Here is a 17,162-nt window from a genome sequence, read left to right on the forward strand (position 1 = left end):
CACATACAGGGGCAGCCGCCCTGTCAAGCTGCTCTTCGAGGCAGCTTTTTAGCGGCTGCTCCTTTCCTTGTATTAAAGGAAAAATAAAGTATATTATAATATTATTATTATTAAATTGCTGTTTTGTATTTCACAATGTGATGTATAGTGCACTGAATCTTGCAAGAGGTACCTGTGTAACATTTAGAATATACAATGCAATTTTTATTAAATACATTAAATATTAAATAAAATTACATAAACATGCAACATATTCAGTGGTCCTTGTTTGGAAATGCTGACAGTTATTATTAAGACTGCTGGGGGGGGGGGGGGTCACTGATTTCAGTCTACTGCATGTCTCCTTTTTTCAGCCATTCTATGAACATCTTTGCCGATGTCATTGTGCAAGTGCATGCAAAATGTTTTCAGCCAGCAGCAAGAGGCTCATGCTAGTTGGTCACTGTCTAATAAGGCCAGTGCCCAGCAAGCATTTGCATGCCTGTTGCTTATGAGTTTTTTGTTGTTTTTTTTCAAGAATAATTTTTCTCAGTAATTTCCTCTTGCAAAATAAACTGTTTCCTTCGTTAGTTGCCTTGTTTTCAGCCTCAATAATTTCTCATTACCAAGCCTTTGTGTTGTTCCTAGGCCCTAAATTACATCATTCACATCACAGCTTGCAGCTTGGCGGCCTATGGGTACTAATGTTGTCTCAGCACAACGCAGTGGCCCAGTTTATGGAACTTGACTGTTAGATTTGGAGAACCCCACTTCGATTCTGCCTTGGTGTCTGCGTTTAGATGGTGACTAAACACAAAGCTGGCCGTGCACTGGGCAATCTCAGTGTATGTTAAAAAAAAAGACACAGTAAGCTTGTGCACATACCGACTATGACATTGCTTAAAACTTGGCATGCTAAATCCTGTAAACAAAAAAAATCATGTTCTCAAAACGTATGGGCAGAGGATGTACAGACAGCACTAAATGGGTGCTTGAATGAAGACATAGTCGATTTGTTAATTTTCAGTAGGTGAGCGGCGGACCGGTCAGCGACGTGTCTGTCATATGAGAATAGGTGAAAGGAAAAATGATACTGGTATTGATTATTAGAGGTTTTGACTTGTGATGACCCACATGTGTACCGACGACCTGTAATTGCAATTGATTAGAAATGAATAAAATGACTTGTAATGACCAAATGTCTAGCAATGACTTGTTACGATTACAATTGATGCATGAGTGCTTGGTATTCCAGCCAAGCGGCAACAAGTCCTGTCATTGACACCGCTTAGTAAGAGTCGCTTAAGCAATTGATGTTTTATGTGCATGCGCTGTTATGTGTACGCATGTGTATGCCCTGTTCACAAATGTGGAGCACCACCAAATCGTCTGACAGCTGTTCCGATTTTTGAAGACATGTGCCACACAAAAAGTCCTGTCTGTCAAGCTTACTATATTTAATCAACATCAAGCAACACAGGTAATGAATATACCCCTTGTTAGCTATCAAACTGGACTGTTTTCTGCAGTGCAACACACCATACCGCAATTCCTATTATGTCAAAAGGTAAAAATACGGCCAGCAAAAACAAAGATAATAGCAAGGTTGAGTCTTTCCCAATCTTCATACAAAGAACATATCTGTACTAAAGCGGGGGGAAAAATGGTAGCACATCTGTGGCGCACATTGCAAAAAGAAAGGAATAAAATAAAATGCTGCGATAGCAGCAACTAGTGAAAACGTGGTCTGTGCGTGTCTCTTCCCTATTTTTCCTCACATCCAACTTCATAAAACCTTTCTTGCCATTTGTGCGTTAATTGCAGCGCGAATGTTACTGCAATTCACGCCAATCGCAGCCCAAATGCTTTGTGAACACAAACACGACCCAAGGACGAAAGTTTGTGTTGATCACCGGTCGTTTACAGTACGGAGACAGTAAAATGGAGGCATGTACAGAGCACTGCATTGCATTAAAGCCCCCGACAACCACAGACGTGACACAGGCGTGATCACGCGCACAACTCATCACTTCGCCACGAGACGTATGCACACGGTGCACAGCGCGCACACATAAGCGCGCACACACACATACGTCGAATAAAATTACACATCACAGCATGCGCGTTGGACGCGGAAGCTCTTCGGCCATCACCGGAGACGCACTTAGTCACAAGGACGATTTTATCGCACATTCTATTTTTTTCTTTCTTTTCACTGAACGCTCACTGATTAACGATGTGCTTGGCTGCCTTACTGCGCCGCGAAAGGGGCCCAAATGCTTCGTACGCTTGCAGCCGGATGCCGAAACGCAGAACTAGTGATTTCAACAGTTGCAGAGAAATATACTGCTGGAGAACGAATGCTGACAGAGGAAAAAACGAACTAGTGAGCGCGCAGGCCAAACAGCAAAACACCCGACTGCAATCTTCGTTGCTCACTTCGGCTCGGCCCGTGTTCACCAGAGTAGCTTCCACGAACACCCTCAGCAACCACGTTAGTCATTTTACCTCATGACATAATCTTAAGTCGCAAAAAAGCAACGGCACGGATCTAGCACAACGCAAGAATGGCAATGTTTACATCTCAAAGCTGGGACGGGGCCAGCACGTCCTTGCTTTCCCCTATTTCGCTACTTAGGTACCTGCCGTCCTTGTGTCTTAGCTAAGACGGCACTAGAGTCGTAATCTTGCAAGCGACTTATTCAAGTCAAGACTGAAGCCCAGTCTTGGCTCCAGTCTTAAGCAGTCATGCTAACGGCCTATCCTTAAGACTGCAGTTAAGTCTGGACTTAGCTAAGACAGTCTTAAGATCGTTTGTGCAAGCGGGCTCTGGTTTCCTTCACCGCACCTCCTGAGTCCTTCGCTTTGGCGTGACATCCCAGTGAACACAAGCCCATCTAATAGACAGCTATGCGCCGTCTTGCCAAGACAAGCAAGACGTCTAAGAGGCATCTCAGCTGACCTATTAGATAGCTAATAAGTGTATAAAAGATGTCTTGACAAGATATTTCCAGATATCTTGATGTGTCTTGTAGTTATCTTGTAGCTCAGCTAATGCACCCACTTTTTTAATCTACAAGATGTCTTGCAAGACATCTTGTGGAAGTCTAAAAGATAAATATTGCACATTGTTAAAGGCCTTTTCACTAAGCATAAGACAGTCTACCAGATGGCTATGAGCCATCTTGCCGAAGAAAAACAAGTTGTCTTATGGATGTCTGAAGTAGCTCCTAAGATAGTTATTAGATGTTTATGAAACATTTCGGTAAGACATGCAGGATGATTGTATATTTTGGTACATCTTGTAGCAGTCTTCTAGCTCTGATAATGCACCTACTTTTTAAAGCTACAAGATGTCTTGCAAGACATCGTAGAAATGTCTAGACATTCTATAGGCCTAAAATGAGCTTGGAAGGTGTTCGAATTTATTCCCCATTTTCAGCAAAATTTTCTGAAAACCTTGTGTATGTGTAGCGTTTTTTAACACCATTATCAGACAAAATATAAACGATCCTATCAGATGTTCCTAAAATTAGCTGCAACTCTCGCATGTTTAAGCTGATACAATAAGTTTGAGTTCTGTGGCCATGTTGTATGCTTTAGTGGCTTGTTTTACTGATGTAACATTGTTGATCGTTAATTCTCACAGGCATTGGAGCCACCAGCATGTCGATCAGAATTGTATGGGTTTTTATTACAATGAATCACACTGCACGATGTACAGCTAGGTGCTCTTTGAATATTTTTGTCAAAAACTACACACAATATTAGGCACCTAAATACATAAACCACAGAACAATTTTAACAATCTACACGCTGCAAAGTTAACACCCTTGGTTATGAACTGCAAATTTTTAAATTTTATTGTAAGCAAAGAAAGCCACAAGCAGCAGTACAAAAAAGACAATATAAAGCAGTTCTAACCATGCTTAATTGTACTAAGAATGGAAATGTAGAAAACACGCCTAACCCAAGAAAACAACACTAGAAGTACTGCATTTACTCGCGTATAACCGACTCCTGCATATAACCCGCACCCCTAACTTCAAACTCTGAAAAAAAAAAAATTTGTTACGTATAACCAACACATCTAGATGAAAAAAAAATACTAGAAAGATTTAACTGCACATTCTCTGATTATTTCACTTTCATAACATTTATTCAAACGGCCGCCACACCCTCACTGCTCTTCAGATTCTCAATCATCGCCGCACTCATTGCTACCATCTGAAACTTCGCCAGTCTGAAAGACTTAGTCATCCTCTGAACCATTCAATCTGTTGCTGATGGCACATTTTTTTGAAGCTCTTATGCACCAATTTGGCCGGTATCACTTTCAACGCATCCATGATCCACTGGCAGAGCAGTGGAGTATTGGGCCTGCGCATGCGTCCTGTCAATGTAAGGAAGTAAAGACCGTCGGCCATCCACTGGGCATACATAGCCGTTTCATGTGTGCCTTGAATGGCTTGTTCAGTCATACGTCGAGTGGCATGTAGCAAGGACGTCATGCCGCCAGGTAGCCAGGCATCATGAGGTAGGTGGGTGTTGAAACAGCACCTAGCAGGCGCAACAACTACTGGCTGAACAAAGCATGAGTAATGGCATGGAGAATAAACAGACTATGCTATGGATGTGGATTTGGCTATGCCTTTTGTTGGCTCCCTATCAGCTTGACAAGCATTGATGGGAATGGCGGACTACACAGGGAGCCGCGCATTGCCACGAGCCCCACCCCCCTCCCTGGAAAGTTAGCAGATTTTTGCGGGTTACACGCGAGTAAATACGGTAAATGCAAATTATAAAGAGTGCTGCGTAATTATTCTCAGAGGCATTGGATCTGCCACCCAGTGGGTGAGCACTTTGTTTTTTTTTTTATTTCAAAATATGCAACCTTGCATAGTGAATGGCTATTGTTGGGTGGCTCGGCAGTAACTACACATAATGCTAGGAAACCAGAAGTCTAAAGTACAGAGCATTTGTTTCTCAACAGTATACTCCGCTAAGTTGAAATGCTTGGTTTGCATGACTTAAAATGCAAAATATATTAAAAGCAAAGAAAGCCTCCAGCAATCGTATGCAAATTACGAAAGATTAATGCAGTTCGGCCCAAGTTTAAAATTATACGAAGCATGAAACACGAAAATGCCTGCTGTACTCAAGAAAACAATATTACTAGAAATAAATGGTAATGATGCACTACTGTCGGCCATTAACTCTTGCAGGGATCAAAACTGTTAGCTGATGCAGACTGTATCAAAGTATGCCACACTGCACAGTGAACAGCCAATTATAGGCAATTCGCCAACTACACATGATGCTAAACAAAATGCAAAAGCAATGTATATTTAATTTTCTCAAAAATATAAACTCCAAAGTTACAATGTCTTACTTATGACTAAAAATTGCAGAAATGCAATGAAAATAAAGGATAGAAAAACCAGCAACCACCAACAGTGGAAAATAAATAATGCTGTTCTACCCAAGATAAAAACAAGGATGAAAAATAAACTATATGCTTAGATAAGGAACACAAAATGATTATGAATAAATGAACATGGGTATGCACAGGGATAAAGCACCAGGTGAATTAGAGATGCAAAAAAAAATTGCACAATGGTCGTGCAGAATAAAGCAAAGGCTCCAACTTTGATTACAATAATATCCCAGACAGACAAAAGAACGGAACACGTAAGAAGTAATGCACAGAATGAATAAATATCTGCACAACGTTCGTGCAAAATAACAAAAATCTATATGTAAATATGATACTACAGCACAGATAAAAATAAATAATTTGCACAATGCTCGTGCAAAATTACACGAAGTATCCAATCTGATTACTATAATGTCCCAGATAGATACAGAACAGATCACATAATAAATAAAGCATAGATAAATATCTGCACAACATTCGTGCAAAGTAAAAAAATAAATTCTATGAATAGCAATATATAGCACATAGAAAAAAATCAATTATGTGCACAATCTTTGTGCAAAATAAAACAAATCATCCATCTGTGAATCAAAATATATAGCACATAGATAAAACAATGCAGAAAATTGAAATACACAATAAAAAAAAAGGGAGTATCCTGAGCACATACAAGCTCAGAACACACACAAAAAAAAACATACTGAACACAACTCAGAGGATACACAAAACTAAGAATGCAAGGAACTTGAAACAATTCAATGACTAGAAACTGGCTGTCCAAGGGTACTTATCCGAGCCCGGCAACAGAAACGAACATAGAAAGGTGAAAATTCACGGGCGCTCTTGTGGCCTTTCCTCTCCCTGTACAGAAGTTTTCTCAATTCTGAAAAAAAAAAAAAAAAAAAAGAACTCATATTTGCAATCAGTCGAAAATTTTTTACAGTGCCCAGAAGCCATAAAAATGTCATTGGAAAGGCATTTTCTAATACCTATTAGATACACAAGCCCTCAGCGAACACAGATATGCACAAGCTTTCTGGGAGGAAGGACAATGTCAAGGATTAAATCACCAGGTTGAAGCATGCATTTATATTTTAAACTGAAATAGGAGTGAAGCTAAAATGCTACAATCAGTAGCTAGGTAAAAAAGGCAAGTCGCTTAAGATTTACTTATTTTGCTTTTCTACTCGGAAGTTGGACTGTTCGCTCTCTAGCTAAGTATATCACTGCCGAGTCTCAGCAAAATACTGAAATGTTTGAGAACTACTTGCCCGTTTTAAATTATCTACTTATCTCCTGCAAAAGGAAACAACGCACTACTTGTGTGTATGTCATCACAAGTCCCCTCATTCACATTATAGATACCGGGTGTTTCACATAACTTGATTCAAAGAAAATAATGTGCATCAAACCTTGATTAAACAAACGGCATATCATTTTCCGTCATGTGGCATTCAGAGTAATTTTACCTTGTGCTCAATTAGTTAACTAGATAGGATAAATTTTATAAAATATTCATTAGTTTCATCTATTTCTGGAGCGGGTTCGGAAACAAGCTTTTTTTTTCTACAAATGTACCATGACGTGGCCATTTTTTCCTGCATTTGATAATATATCCCGCAATATATAAAAAAATACCATGTGATTGTGCCTGCGTGATATAACATTGCAGTGCTCTCAACAACGTTTGGACGAACAAATGTATGCAGTAACTGTGCCCAAGTATGTGGCCGTCGCTCATTTTACGGTCTCCACTATGACACAAAGAAATGAGGCTTGCTACCTTGCATTAGGCGACTTGAGCGCTTCTTCCTTTTTTGTTTCATCAGTGTGCTAGCTTGATAAAATCTCCGTTCCAGATTGCTGCGGGTGGCCTGCCTGTCGCTTATCGCAGCTCGTGCTTTCTGTTCTCCGGAAGAATGTGCTGATGCAGTTTTGAGACTATGCCGATAGGGGGTATTCATCAGCTGCTCATTTCGAGATTGTGAGCATGCATACTTTGTTATTTCAAAACACGTTTGGCAGTGCAATACGACAGTGCAAGATTGCAGACACATGGCATTTTTCCGCATTTCATAGGTTTTTTTTAAATGCTGGAAAAAATGATTCCGATGAATATAGGTTAATAGAAAAACTTGATAGTTTGTGATTTAACCCCGTCTACAACTTAATGAAGTGCACTGTACACTAAAGTGAATAATAAAGATTTTGCATATTTAATCTTAGTTAATTAGCTAATTGAGTGGAATATAAAGATACTCTGGAGCACTATACATGATGACAAAGAATGTGTTGTTGGTCTCAGTAAGCTGGAAAGTTCACTTTGTTTAAACCCTTGATTCAAGTTACATGAAATATCCAACATATATCATAGCCAGCCAGGCTATATCTACTGCAGGGTGAAGGCCTCTCCCATAATCCTCCAATTAACCTGGTCCAGTGCTAGCTGCACCCACTTGACCCCTGCGAACTTAACCTTATCTGTCCACCGAACTTTCTGGCGCTCCCTGCTAGGTTTCCTTCCCTTTGAATCCAATTTGTTACTCTAAGCAACCACAGGTTTTCCTCCCTATGCACTAGACACACACACACACACACACACACACACACACACACACACACACACACACACACACACACACACACACACACACACACACACACACACACACACACACACACACACACACACACACACACACACACACACACACACACACACACACACACACACACACACACACACACACACACACACACACACGCACGCACGCACGCACACGCATATTTGTATCACAGAAGGCAGGCAGTAATTACACCAAGTGGCTATAGGTATCTCCCTGTGTGTATTTCATTTACTTCTATTTTAAAAATTATGGTTTCCCTTGTGTAGCATAACGGTAAAAGATTAGAAATAACAAAAGAAAACATTGCCTTCTACTTGTGTATGTACCTTTTAGTGGCGTTCTGCATCCGTGCTGGACAGTTTTTCAACCAGCCTTTTGTAGCCTGCTGAATTTGCTCCAAGGTCGCACCCGAGAGCCCATTTATCAGTCGGACAGCCTCTGTTAATTGCAATAAAGACACGAAAACCGACACAAAATGATTAGAGCCTGATTCTGTTAAAACATGTTTTCAGCCATTTCCTGCTGAGGTGCCTGATCATGTGACAGCATTTCATGTGCTTGGCAGAGAAACAATGTATACCTATAGTGCAAGTGCAAAATAACAAATTTGTTCAATCTTTACAATTGGAAACTATAACTTTGTGTTCCGTCATCTTTGGTGATTGAGCAAAATTGTGACTTTCACTATGCATGATTATATTCACTGCTAACAGCTGTTATTAGCCATTTAAGTCCTTACATCTCAGGTCTGTGATATTTCTGTCAACTAACTGTGATTCTAATTCACTCTTACAAAGAATTGAAACTCACTTTGCAACACACCAAAGATCTGCAGGTCGACGAAGGGACGCTTGCCCTTTTTGCCATAAAGGCTGAATTTTTGGCCAAGAGAATCGTGCACCATTTTTGCCAGGATGCGGGCGGTCGCAGATTGGGGTGTGCTCCCCCCAATGGCAGCCAGCTGTCGAGCCTGTAGTAAAATTTTCAAACAAACTGTGATACTTGCCTAGCAACAGAGCTGCTTTTTAGCACTGAAAATAAAGCAAGATAGTGCGCAACATGTCTACAAGTTTCATACTTCAATGAAACCAGGTATATTTTTTCTTTGTTTTGTTTGTACAGAAAGAGGCAGCCGAGGCAAAAGGTGGAAAAACCTGACGAGGCCTCGACACCCAAGCAAAGTTTGACAGACCAGTGAAATAATACATTATCAATCTAGGCATATACAACTTAACACAAATAATAAATGCATATGCCACAAAAAGACTGTTACACACGCAAAACCACAGCAGCAAAAAAAGTACACAACAAAAACAAAATAAACCACGTTACAGAGATATACAATAGAATCATAATTGGCCATCCAGTCATAAGCTGCTAACATAGGCGATTGATTCATTTGCCCCAAACAAGAAAATTTAACTAAAGTGTTAAGATCAACATACAGAAATCTTGAAATGTGATTGGAGAAAGTTCAATATTGTTTGCAATTAGGTATGCTTTAATGTCACGTTTGAATGTGATGCTGCTAATGGTGAAGTCAACATTAAGATTGGGCCTGTTAAGAACAGTGGAAACTTGGTAGGTTAGTGTTTGTTTGCCGTAGTTTCTTACAATTTTAGAGGTAAGTTTCTTGTGGGTTCGAAGTTCGTATCTCGCTGGGCTACGATCTGGTATTGATGCATGTAGCCTGTACCGATGGATGTGTCGTAACAAGTGGAAATAATAAATCTGATTGGCTTTTAGCATATGATGCTTGAGGAATAACGGTGCAGTAGGCAAATGTTGTGGTCTACCATAATACCCTTCGATCGCTTTTAGAACCCTCTTTTGAACGACCATTAATTTCTCAAGATTTCTGTGGGTTGTCATACCCCAAATGAGGATGCAATATGTGAGCTGCGAATAAAGCAACGCATGGTATATTGAACACAAACCGGTACTGAACTAGCCATCTTGTACAGGCAACCGGCTACTTTGCTGATGTCATCAACCAGTTTGGAAACATGAGTGTTCCATGAAAGATTTTCATTAAACCAAGCTCAAAGGAGTTTATGGTTATTGACTTGTTTAAGTTGTGTTTGTTCATACCTTGCATTTAAGAGATAATGATCGACAGTATTTATTCGTCGGAATATAATATAATTTGTTTTAGAAAGATTTAGGCAAGTTTATTAGCCTGTAGCCAGATATACAGATTTTCAAAGTAAGAATTGACGATATCTTCTAGAGCAGTAGAGGAACGGGCTGTAAAGAATACATTAGTGTCGTCTGCATACATGATTATGTCAGGTGACTCAAGTTTCTTACATAATTCTAGCACAAAGCTGGGAAAAAAATTCGACCGGTGCTGCATGAGCTGCAACGAGTGCATATTGCAAAATAAAGTTACAAAATGATAGTTTTATCTTCATGACTACAAATTTCTTTTTTTGAAGTGGCATCAGCCCAATGTAAGCACTGTCCTGGATATTAAACTGAACATAAGTTATTTACACGCTAAAACTCTGGCTATGTCAGTGCCACAACCAAAATACACAACCAGGCTTGGCATTAATTGTAAAGTATGGTTCAGCAGATTGCTCATATTTGCTTAATTGTGCAAAGATAAGAATATAATTTACGAACTTTCAAGTAACCTTACCATTTGTGCACAGAACTGTTTGCTTTCTTGTAGCTTCCTTTCTACCTCATTGAGGTCTTCGTCACTTCTCAATGGCAGCGACACACATTCCTCGGTAATGTCTTCGGAATTTCCTTTTTTCGAAAGAATCTTGATCACTGTTGCAAGCTGTTTTTTGATGAAGCAGATTTCTCGCAGCAGGAGAACACAGTTGTCTGAAAGCATAAATAGAGTGCAAGCCTGCTAATTAAAGGTACTTTAGCTGTATTGCACAGTAGCAAATAAATAAATTAGTACTTTACAATTCTGCATGTTCCTGAATGTGCCCTTTTGTACCATCAACCATTGCTCACCGTCGGGGGTTAATGCAGTGAAAGAAAACTCTATTTGTAATGTAATATACTGTGCTATACATCTTTAAATTTTCCCTTGAGAAGCCACCAATAAACAGAATGACAAAAATCCTTGGTATCACAGTGCAGTGCAAAGGTGGTAAAAGGAGATTCCTTTAGACATGGAGTGAAGGAAAACTGGTCATATTTCTGAATACTTCCCATGTTTTTAGACAGCACTAAGCAACAATTTGCTATTAAAAATATACAGCTTATAAAAATACTTTATTCACAGCTTCCTCAATGTGATTCCCCAAAAGTAATCCAAGAAAGGAAAATATTTTACTATATTTTCTTATTGAGCCCAAAGGCAGTTATGCAGGAATTTTGAAATGTAAATATGTTTCATGACAGGACATTTGACAAAAACATCTTGGCATTGGAAGCCCATAACATGCTGCACATTGCCACAGCACTCCAGAGACCCATTTTCAAATGACGAGAGTTGCAGTGGGCTATCCCAGCATAGATGGCCAGATATTGCCGTGCATTTTCAGGGTATAAGGAAAGGTGCAAAAGTGTGTCTGATCATAGAATGGACCATTTGCAGAAATATGTATGTCAGCTTCTCTGCAAGGCTTGTTTTCCAACCAAAATGTCTCATTCCCAAATGCCACTTTCGCAGTCTTCGTCGAAACCAAAAGAGGCAGACGCCTCTTTATGGGATGGTCATGTTGGCAGTTCGCAAAAATGTTACAGGGAATGTGAAGAATGGGCCACAACCAGTCATGCTCAAGAAGCAAACGTTGGGCAATCTCCATCCCCTTCATCCTCTTTTTTTACATGTAAAAGGGTGGTATTCAACCACTGTACCTTTTCTATACCTCTTCCCGAGTCATCTTGAAGTCAACTGGAGACATGCCAGAGTTTACTTAGATAGAAGAATTTGCCTCTGTTGCTTCAAATAATGTGAAAGTGCTGTCTGAGAACGAGACTGGTTGAAAAGCAAGCCTTGCAGAGAAGTAAACTTACACATTTCTACAAATGGACCACTAGTAAGAGGTATGCCATAGGAGAAGGAAGATAAAATACACTCATGGCTACCTTGATAGACACCTTCAACACGCTTAAAGCAGCATGGAAAGTGAACAACCAGAAAAAATAGAGCAGGTGTGGGATACAACAAACAAAAGGAAAAAAGACAAGGGAAAAACTGCCAGCACCATTTTCAAACAGTGTATAGTGAGCTTGTTTCTCTTCAGCTCACTCCATGCATAATGCAATATTTATTTATGTATGGATACTTCAATCTAGCACACATCAAAGCATGGCAGAAAAATACCAAACTACAAACATACAAACACACTGAAATTCATAGCATTCTTAAATTTTGCAGACACTTTTCAAACATTAGACCAGAGAATGCTCTAAATGCAATAAAGGCTCTGTTTGCAGCTCTCCTACAAAAAGTTATGTTATTCAGTTTCCATTCTTATCAATTAAGACATACACTCATGTATAGACAGACCTAGCCTGCTAGCATACCATTTTTAGAGGGCTTTTTGATTAACTGGTACGACCAATTTCATGTTCCCATCAATTTCATCTTTAAGGCAGTCTATAGTGTAGCAATATTTGTTGTGGCACCCCAACAGAAAGATTAAATGTACTAGAGCTCAACTAGCATAATTCAAGTGTATTAACCTTACCAGTTTATTCTCTAAGTGTGACCCATTTTAGATAAAACACTGTTAACAGTGATATAAAACACTACACTTTCAGCTCACAGAATCAGGCTGCAATGCAAGAGTCATAGTACATCTTTAAAAGAATGAAATAATGTGCAATGTTTTGATGGCATTAATACAAAGAAATTTTAGTTACAAATGGTCGCTGAATATGTGTGCTGATAATTCGCAGGGAAATGACGCTCAGGCACTACATTCAATTATATACAACTTGCTGTTAACAAAGATATGTATATCATTGAAACTATCTGGTGCAGAACTGCTAAGCCTGTAGGAATATAGCACTCTGCAAGGTGATTCAAGTGTAGACACAGTTCCTAATTCCTCTGAACACAGATTATAGGTACAAAATGCTGAGCTTTCCAATGCAGCTACATTATTAATTAGCGAGAGACTACACGATAACTGCACCAAGTACATTTCTAGAATTTGTTGCCACTCTGAAGCATCAACTACTGTGGCTCACAATAGCAAGATATTTGCGGAGCTTGAACGAACATACTATCATGGTTGGTTCAGTTGGTTTTTGAGGTTTAATGTCCCAAGTGACTCAGGCTATGAGACAGCATAGTGAGGTGCTTCAAAAATTTACACCTCCTGGGGTGGTTCTTTAACATGCACAAACACTGCAAAGAACACAGGCACTCTGCTTTTCGTCTTCATAGAAAAGCAGCTGCCATGGACGGGATACAACCCAGCATCCTTGGGTACAATAGTCAAGCACCCTAATTGCTATGTCACTGCAGCGGGTGAAGCACACAAGCAGCCATTCCCAACAAAAATCATAGTTTATGAATCTAAATGGTTGTAGATGCACTTACCATTGAAAGTGAAGGATGAAATGTCAGAAAGCCCTTTGTCCTGGGAAGTGGCTGCACTGCAATCACCGAATGAGACACATTAAATGCATTATAGTCTTGTTACAGATGCTGAATGCTTTCACAGCCATTTCATTCTTTTCAATACGGTTGTATTTCTGTTTAGATGAAAGTAGCATTAAGATAAATAATGCAATGACCTTTGAAACATATCAATAACAACCTTACCTGTTAAATTAGACACAAATTTAAGCAAAATCCTCTTGTTATATTAAAGTTGCTTACCGGGGACATTCAGCATTTATGGGACCATGCTGTACATGTATACATTGTGTAAAGTGAGGGTATTATATACTCTAAAACATGTTTCTGGTTTTTGTTTTTCCTCTGAAAAAAGAAAAATTTCCCTTACGTTCGCCGACTGAATGGGGTTAGAGGAAAGCTTCTTATCTCTTCGTCATCATCCCCATTGTACTCATCAGAAGACAAGGACATAGTTTGTGTCCGACGTTTTCCATTGGCTCTTTCTAGAAAAGGATTGAAGGAATCGTTAGTATGTTTTTAAAACAATGAAAAAGGTGTGAAAGATATGCAATGTTCTGATGTCTCAAGTGCAATAAAGTTTTAGTTACCGATGGGAGCTGAAGATGCCTCCTGGTGATTTACTGTACATTGGTGCTCAGGCACTGCATAGAATTATACATAACTAGCTGTTACCCAAAAGACTTTTCTATTTGGAACAGAACGGCTAAGCCTGCAGGTATGGTATAAGTGACTTCAGCGCAAACACAATACCTAATTCATGAGAACATAGATTAACAGCATATAGATTTCAAATGCAAAGCTCGTCAATGCAGCTATTAGTGAGAGGCTACACAATTACTGCACCAAGTTTCCTTTTTTTTGCAACCCTAAAACACAATTTGCATTAATTTTTATGGTAGCCATGTGCAGTAACAACATGTTTAAGAAGCTTAAGTAAATATACAATCAGCCAATCCTAGTAGAAATCCTAGCTTCTGGAACCAAACAGTCATAAATGCGCTTACCATTAATAGAGCAGGACGGAATGTCAGGAAAACCAGTTTCCTGGGAGACAGGTGCACTGCAAACCCTGAATAAGATGTTAGAAATAAAACGAATAAGGACTTCATTACACATGTCCAATTTTTTTTCTTCAGAATTATTAAGTTTTTCTCATATTGGTAGAGTTTCAGTTTAGATCAAACTGGCTAATCTAGAGTGCAATATCTTCAACTTTTGCAACATTAATAACTGCCTTAATTACCTGTCACATAAAAAAAGATAAGATAGTCACACAAAATCCTTTTATTTACTATGCATATGGGAGACAACTTTATCCTCTGTGGGAACATGTTTGTACGTGTGCACTGTATAAAACCAGGGTATTATATATCTAAAACTCTGCCTCAGGTCCTGCTCTAAAAAAAAGCAAAATTTTCTTACCCTCGATGGCTGAAGGGAGGTGGAGGCAAATTTCTCAGCCCTGGATCAGTATCTATATCGGAATCATCGGAGGACCAGTTCACTATGCGCCTCTTTCGTTTCCCACGACCTTTCTCTACAAAACAAACAAAGGCATTGTAAGCAGTTGACATGTACAAAAACATTTTACTATGAGCACAAAGTTGGCCAAGTTGGTTCATATGCACGACTGAAAACGTGTGGAAAGGACATGCGGACAACAACAGAACGACACGGACAGGCGCTAACTCGCAACTGAAGTTTTTGTTTGTCTGTGTATACCACTTTACCACCTGTTCAGCCATGAAATGTTAAAATTAAAAAGGTGCGTGCTGCTACATGTGTATGGCTCAGTGATTAAAATTATTTACAATTTGCTAGTCTCAATATTAGTGATTATAATGTAGCACAGCCATTTAGAAATTTGTAACCTCTTAGAACCAAGCTTAGAGCCATGAAGAAATGTCACTAAAAGCAAAAATACTGTTTTTAGAGTATGCAAACACCTTAATTGAACAAAGAGAAATAGAAAAAAAAAAATCTTCAATTTTAGCTTGTTTCACATTTTGGATTCAGTTTTTGTACCCGACAGAAATAAGGACTGCTAAAATTATGTTGCAAAAGTCACAATAGGTAAGATTACACATATTTACCTTGATCTGTTGATGTTGCTATGTCATCAGTATCCTCAGCCTTTTTCAACTTCATTCTGGCTTTGTCATAGGTGTCTAAGAAAGTAAAAACAGATTTACCACGCACTATTAAAAAACTAAAGCAGCTATTCTTTCAGACCAGCAGTTTGGTAGCATACTGATAACAAAAGACACTTATTGCATAAAGCAGTGATGCAAAATGTATAAAAGGTCCAGGCACGATGCAGACAGGTGAGTGCACTAGGCACTCCTTGCAGTGCTTGCATTTCTTGTCATACTTGCAGTGCCTCAGCACTTACCACTGTACATTTTTAGTTACTTCAGTGCCTTCTTTAGATACATAATTCACTTAAGTATACATTTTCACAGGTCACTATCCTAAGCAAACTAACCTCATACTCTCAGATGTTGAGTACATACTACCAGTTGTTATATAGAAGACCATAAAAGAGTATGGAAATATGTGCAATTACGAAAAAACAAGCCAGCCACAAGAGTGGAAAGGAGGAGCAGAAAATGTTGAGGTTCCCTACCTTCCATGCTCAAGACGACAATGTCATACTTCGTGTATGTTGAATCCGGCACTTCCCTGTGTTTGACAGCTTTCACTGTTCTTGACGGTTTCAAATGTCGTGGCCAAAAGCACTGGCCATTTTCGAGCCAGTTTGATGGGACAACCTTCACGCTGCTGTCTTTGCAAAATCTTACAACAGCAAACATCCTGTGCTTGAGGAAAAGCTTCAAAAATAAAAATATAAGAACTCACACTGCATAGAACGAGAATCTGAAACAAAATTAAGAAGAATGTAGAAGTGGTAAGACCAAAAATATCAAAACTCACACTGAACAAAGCAGGAATGTGAAACAAAATTAAACAGAATGTAGAAGTGGTAAGACCAAATATTCACTGCTCGACCTCAAATGTGGCAGCAATACACACTTGCACTGGATAGTAGACAAGTGCCACACTTTGTAAGGTGATAGTTTCGATACAACAAAAATGTTCAAGTCACTGGACCTGCATGGTACATTGTAAAAGTCACGTAATGATGTGAACTGTCTTCCAATGAGCACTTTAGATCCAGATTTATCGTAGCAAAAATCTGCTACTAACACAATGCTGGAGTCATAGAGGAGGCAGCAGTTATCCCCAACAGTGGACTTTATGATGAACTCTGGAAAAAGAGCAGCTTGAAACTGTGGCCCATTGCAGAAGTCTGGCAGAAGCTGTTCTCCAGTGTGCATTTGCCTATATTCAACTGGTTGCCCCAATGTTTTCTGCATGGCATACAACTCACCGCTGGCACTGAGCTCACTAATTCTGTTGTGTAACTGCTCGAGGGGACGGGTTGAGCTCCTGACAAGACGTTTCAGCTGAAACATAAAACTTTCAGCTGCAAATGCACTAAAGTTATCAAGCGCCCCATGGTTTATAACATCATCTGCTAGATGCACAAGAT

The 17,162-nt window shown here is 39.4% G+C and overlaps 2 protein-coding genes across 2 annotated transcripts; both read right to left on the reverse strand.

Annotated features, from left to right (window-relative positions):
- Positions 1-6,198: 6,198 nt before the first annotated feature.
- LOC146172472 (uncharacterized) lies at positions 6,199-14,260 on the reverse strand. Its single transcript, XM_084586031.1, has 7 exons — positions 14,197-14,260; positions 13,977-14,091; positions 13,568-13,623; positions 10,688-10,881; positions 8,854-9,013; positions 8,370-8,481; positions 6,199-6,299 (listed from the first exon to the last, which is right to left on the reverse strand). The coding sequence occupies exons 2-7, from the start codon at positions 14,057-14,059 to the stop codon at positions 6,248-6,250; spliced, it is 657 nt and encodes a 218-aa protein (XP_084442157.1). The 5' UTR covers positions 14,060-14,091; positions 14,197-14,260; the 3' UTR covers positions 6,199-6,247.
- A 767-nt stretch (positions 14,261-15,027) lies between these two features.
- Positions 15,028-16,422, reverse strand: LOC146172473 (uncharacterized). The gene is made up of 3 exons (XM_084585772.1): positions 16,236-16,422; positions 15,703-15,777; positions 15,028-15,146 (listed from the first exon to the last, which is right to left on the reverse strand). Exons 1-3 carry the CDS (start codon positions 16,420-16,422, stop codon positions 15,028-15,030), a joined length of 381 nt encoding a protein of 126 aa, XP_084441898.1.
- Between the last annotated feature and the right edge of the window lie 740 nt (positions 16,423-17,162).

Source organism: Amblyomma maculatum, unplaced genomic scaffold (genome assembly GCF_055883805.1).
Source record: "Amblyomma maculatum isolate TAMU_Amacu unplaced genomic scaffold, ASM5588380v1 scaffold_13, whole genome shotgun sequence".
Lineage (NCBI taxonomy): Eukaryota > Metazoa > Arthropoda > Arachnida > Ixodida > Ixodidae > Amblyomma > Amblyomma maculatum.

Bases quoted from the DNA above. Each gene is read 5' to 3' on its own strand.
- LOC146172473 (XM_084585772.1), bottom strand. From the start codon at position 16,422: ATGTTTGCTGTTGTAAGATTTTGCAAAGACAGCAGCGTGAAGGTTGTC. The intron at 15,778-16,235 runs GTAGGGAACCTC...TTACTTTCTTAG, and splicing joins TGTCGTCTTGAGCATGGAAG to ACACCTATGACAAAGCCAGA. The intron at 15,147-15,702 runs GTAAATATGTGT...TTTGTTTTGTAG, and splicing joins AGCAACATCAACAGATCAAG to AGAAAGGTCGTGGGAAACGA.
- LOC146172472 (XM_084586031.1), bottom strand. From the start codon at position 14,059: ATGTCCTTGTCTTCTGATGAGTACAATGGGGATGATGACGAAGAGATA. The intron at 13,624-13,976 runs GTAAGGGAAATT...CGGTGATTGCAG, and splicing joins ACCCCATTCAGTCGGCGAAC to TGCAGCCACTTCCCAGGACA. The intron at 6,300-8,369 runs GTACATACACAA...TTTTTTTTTCAG, and splicing joins ATGCAGAACGCCACTAAAAG to AATTGAGAAAACTTCTGTAC.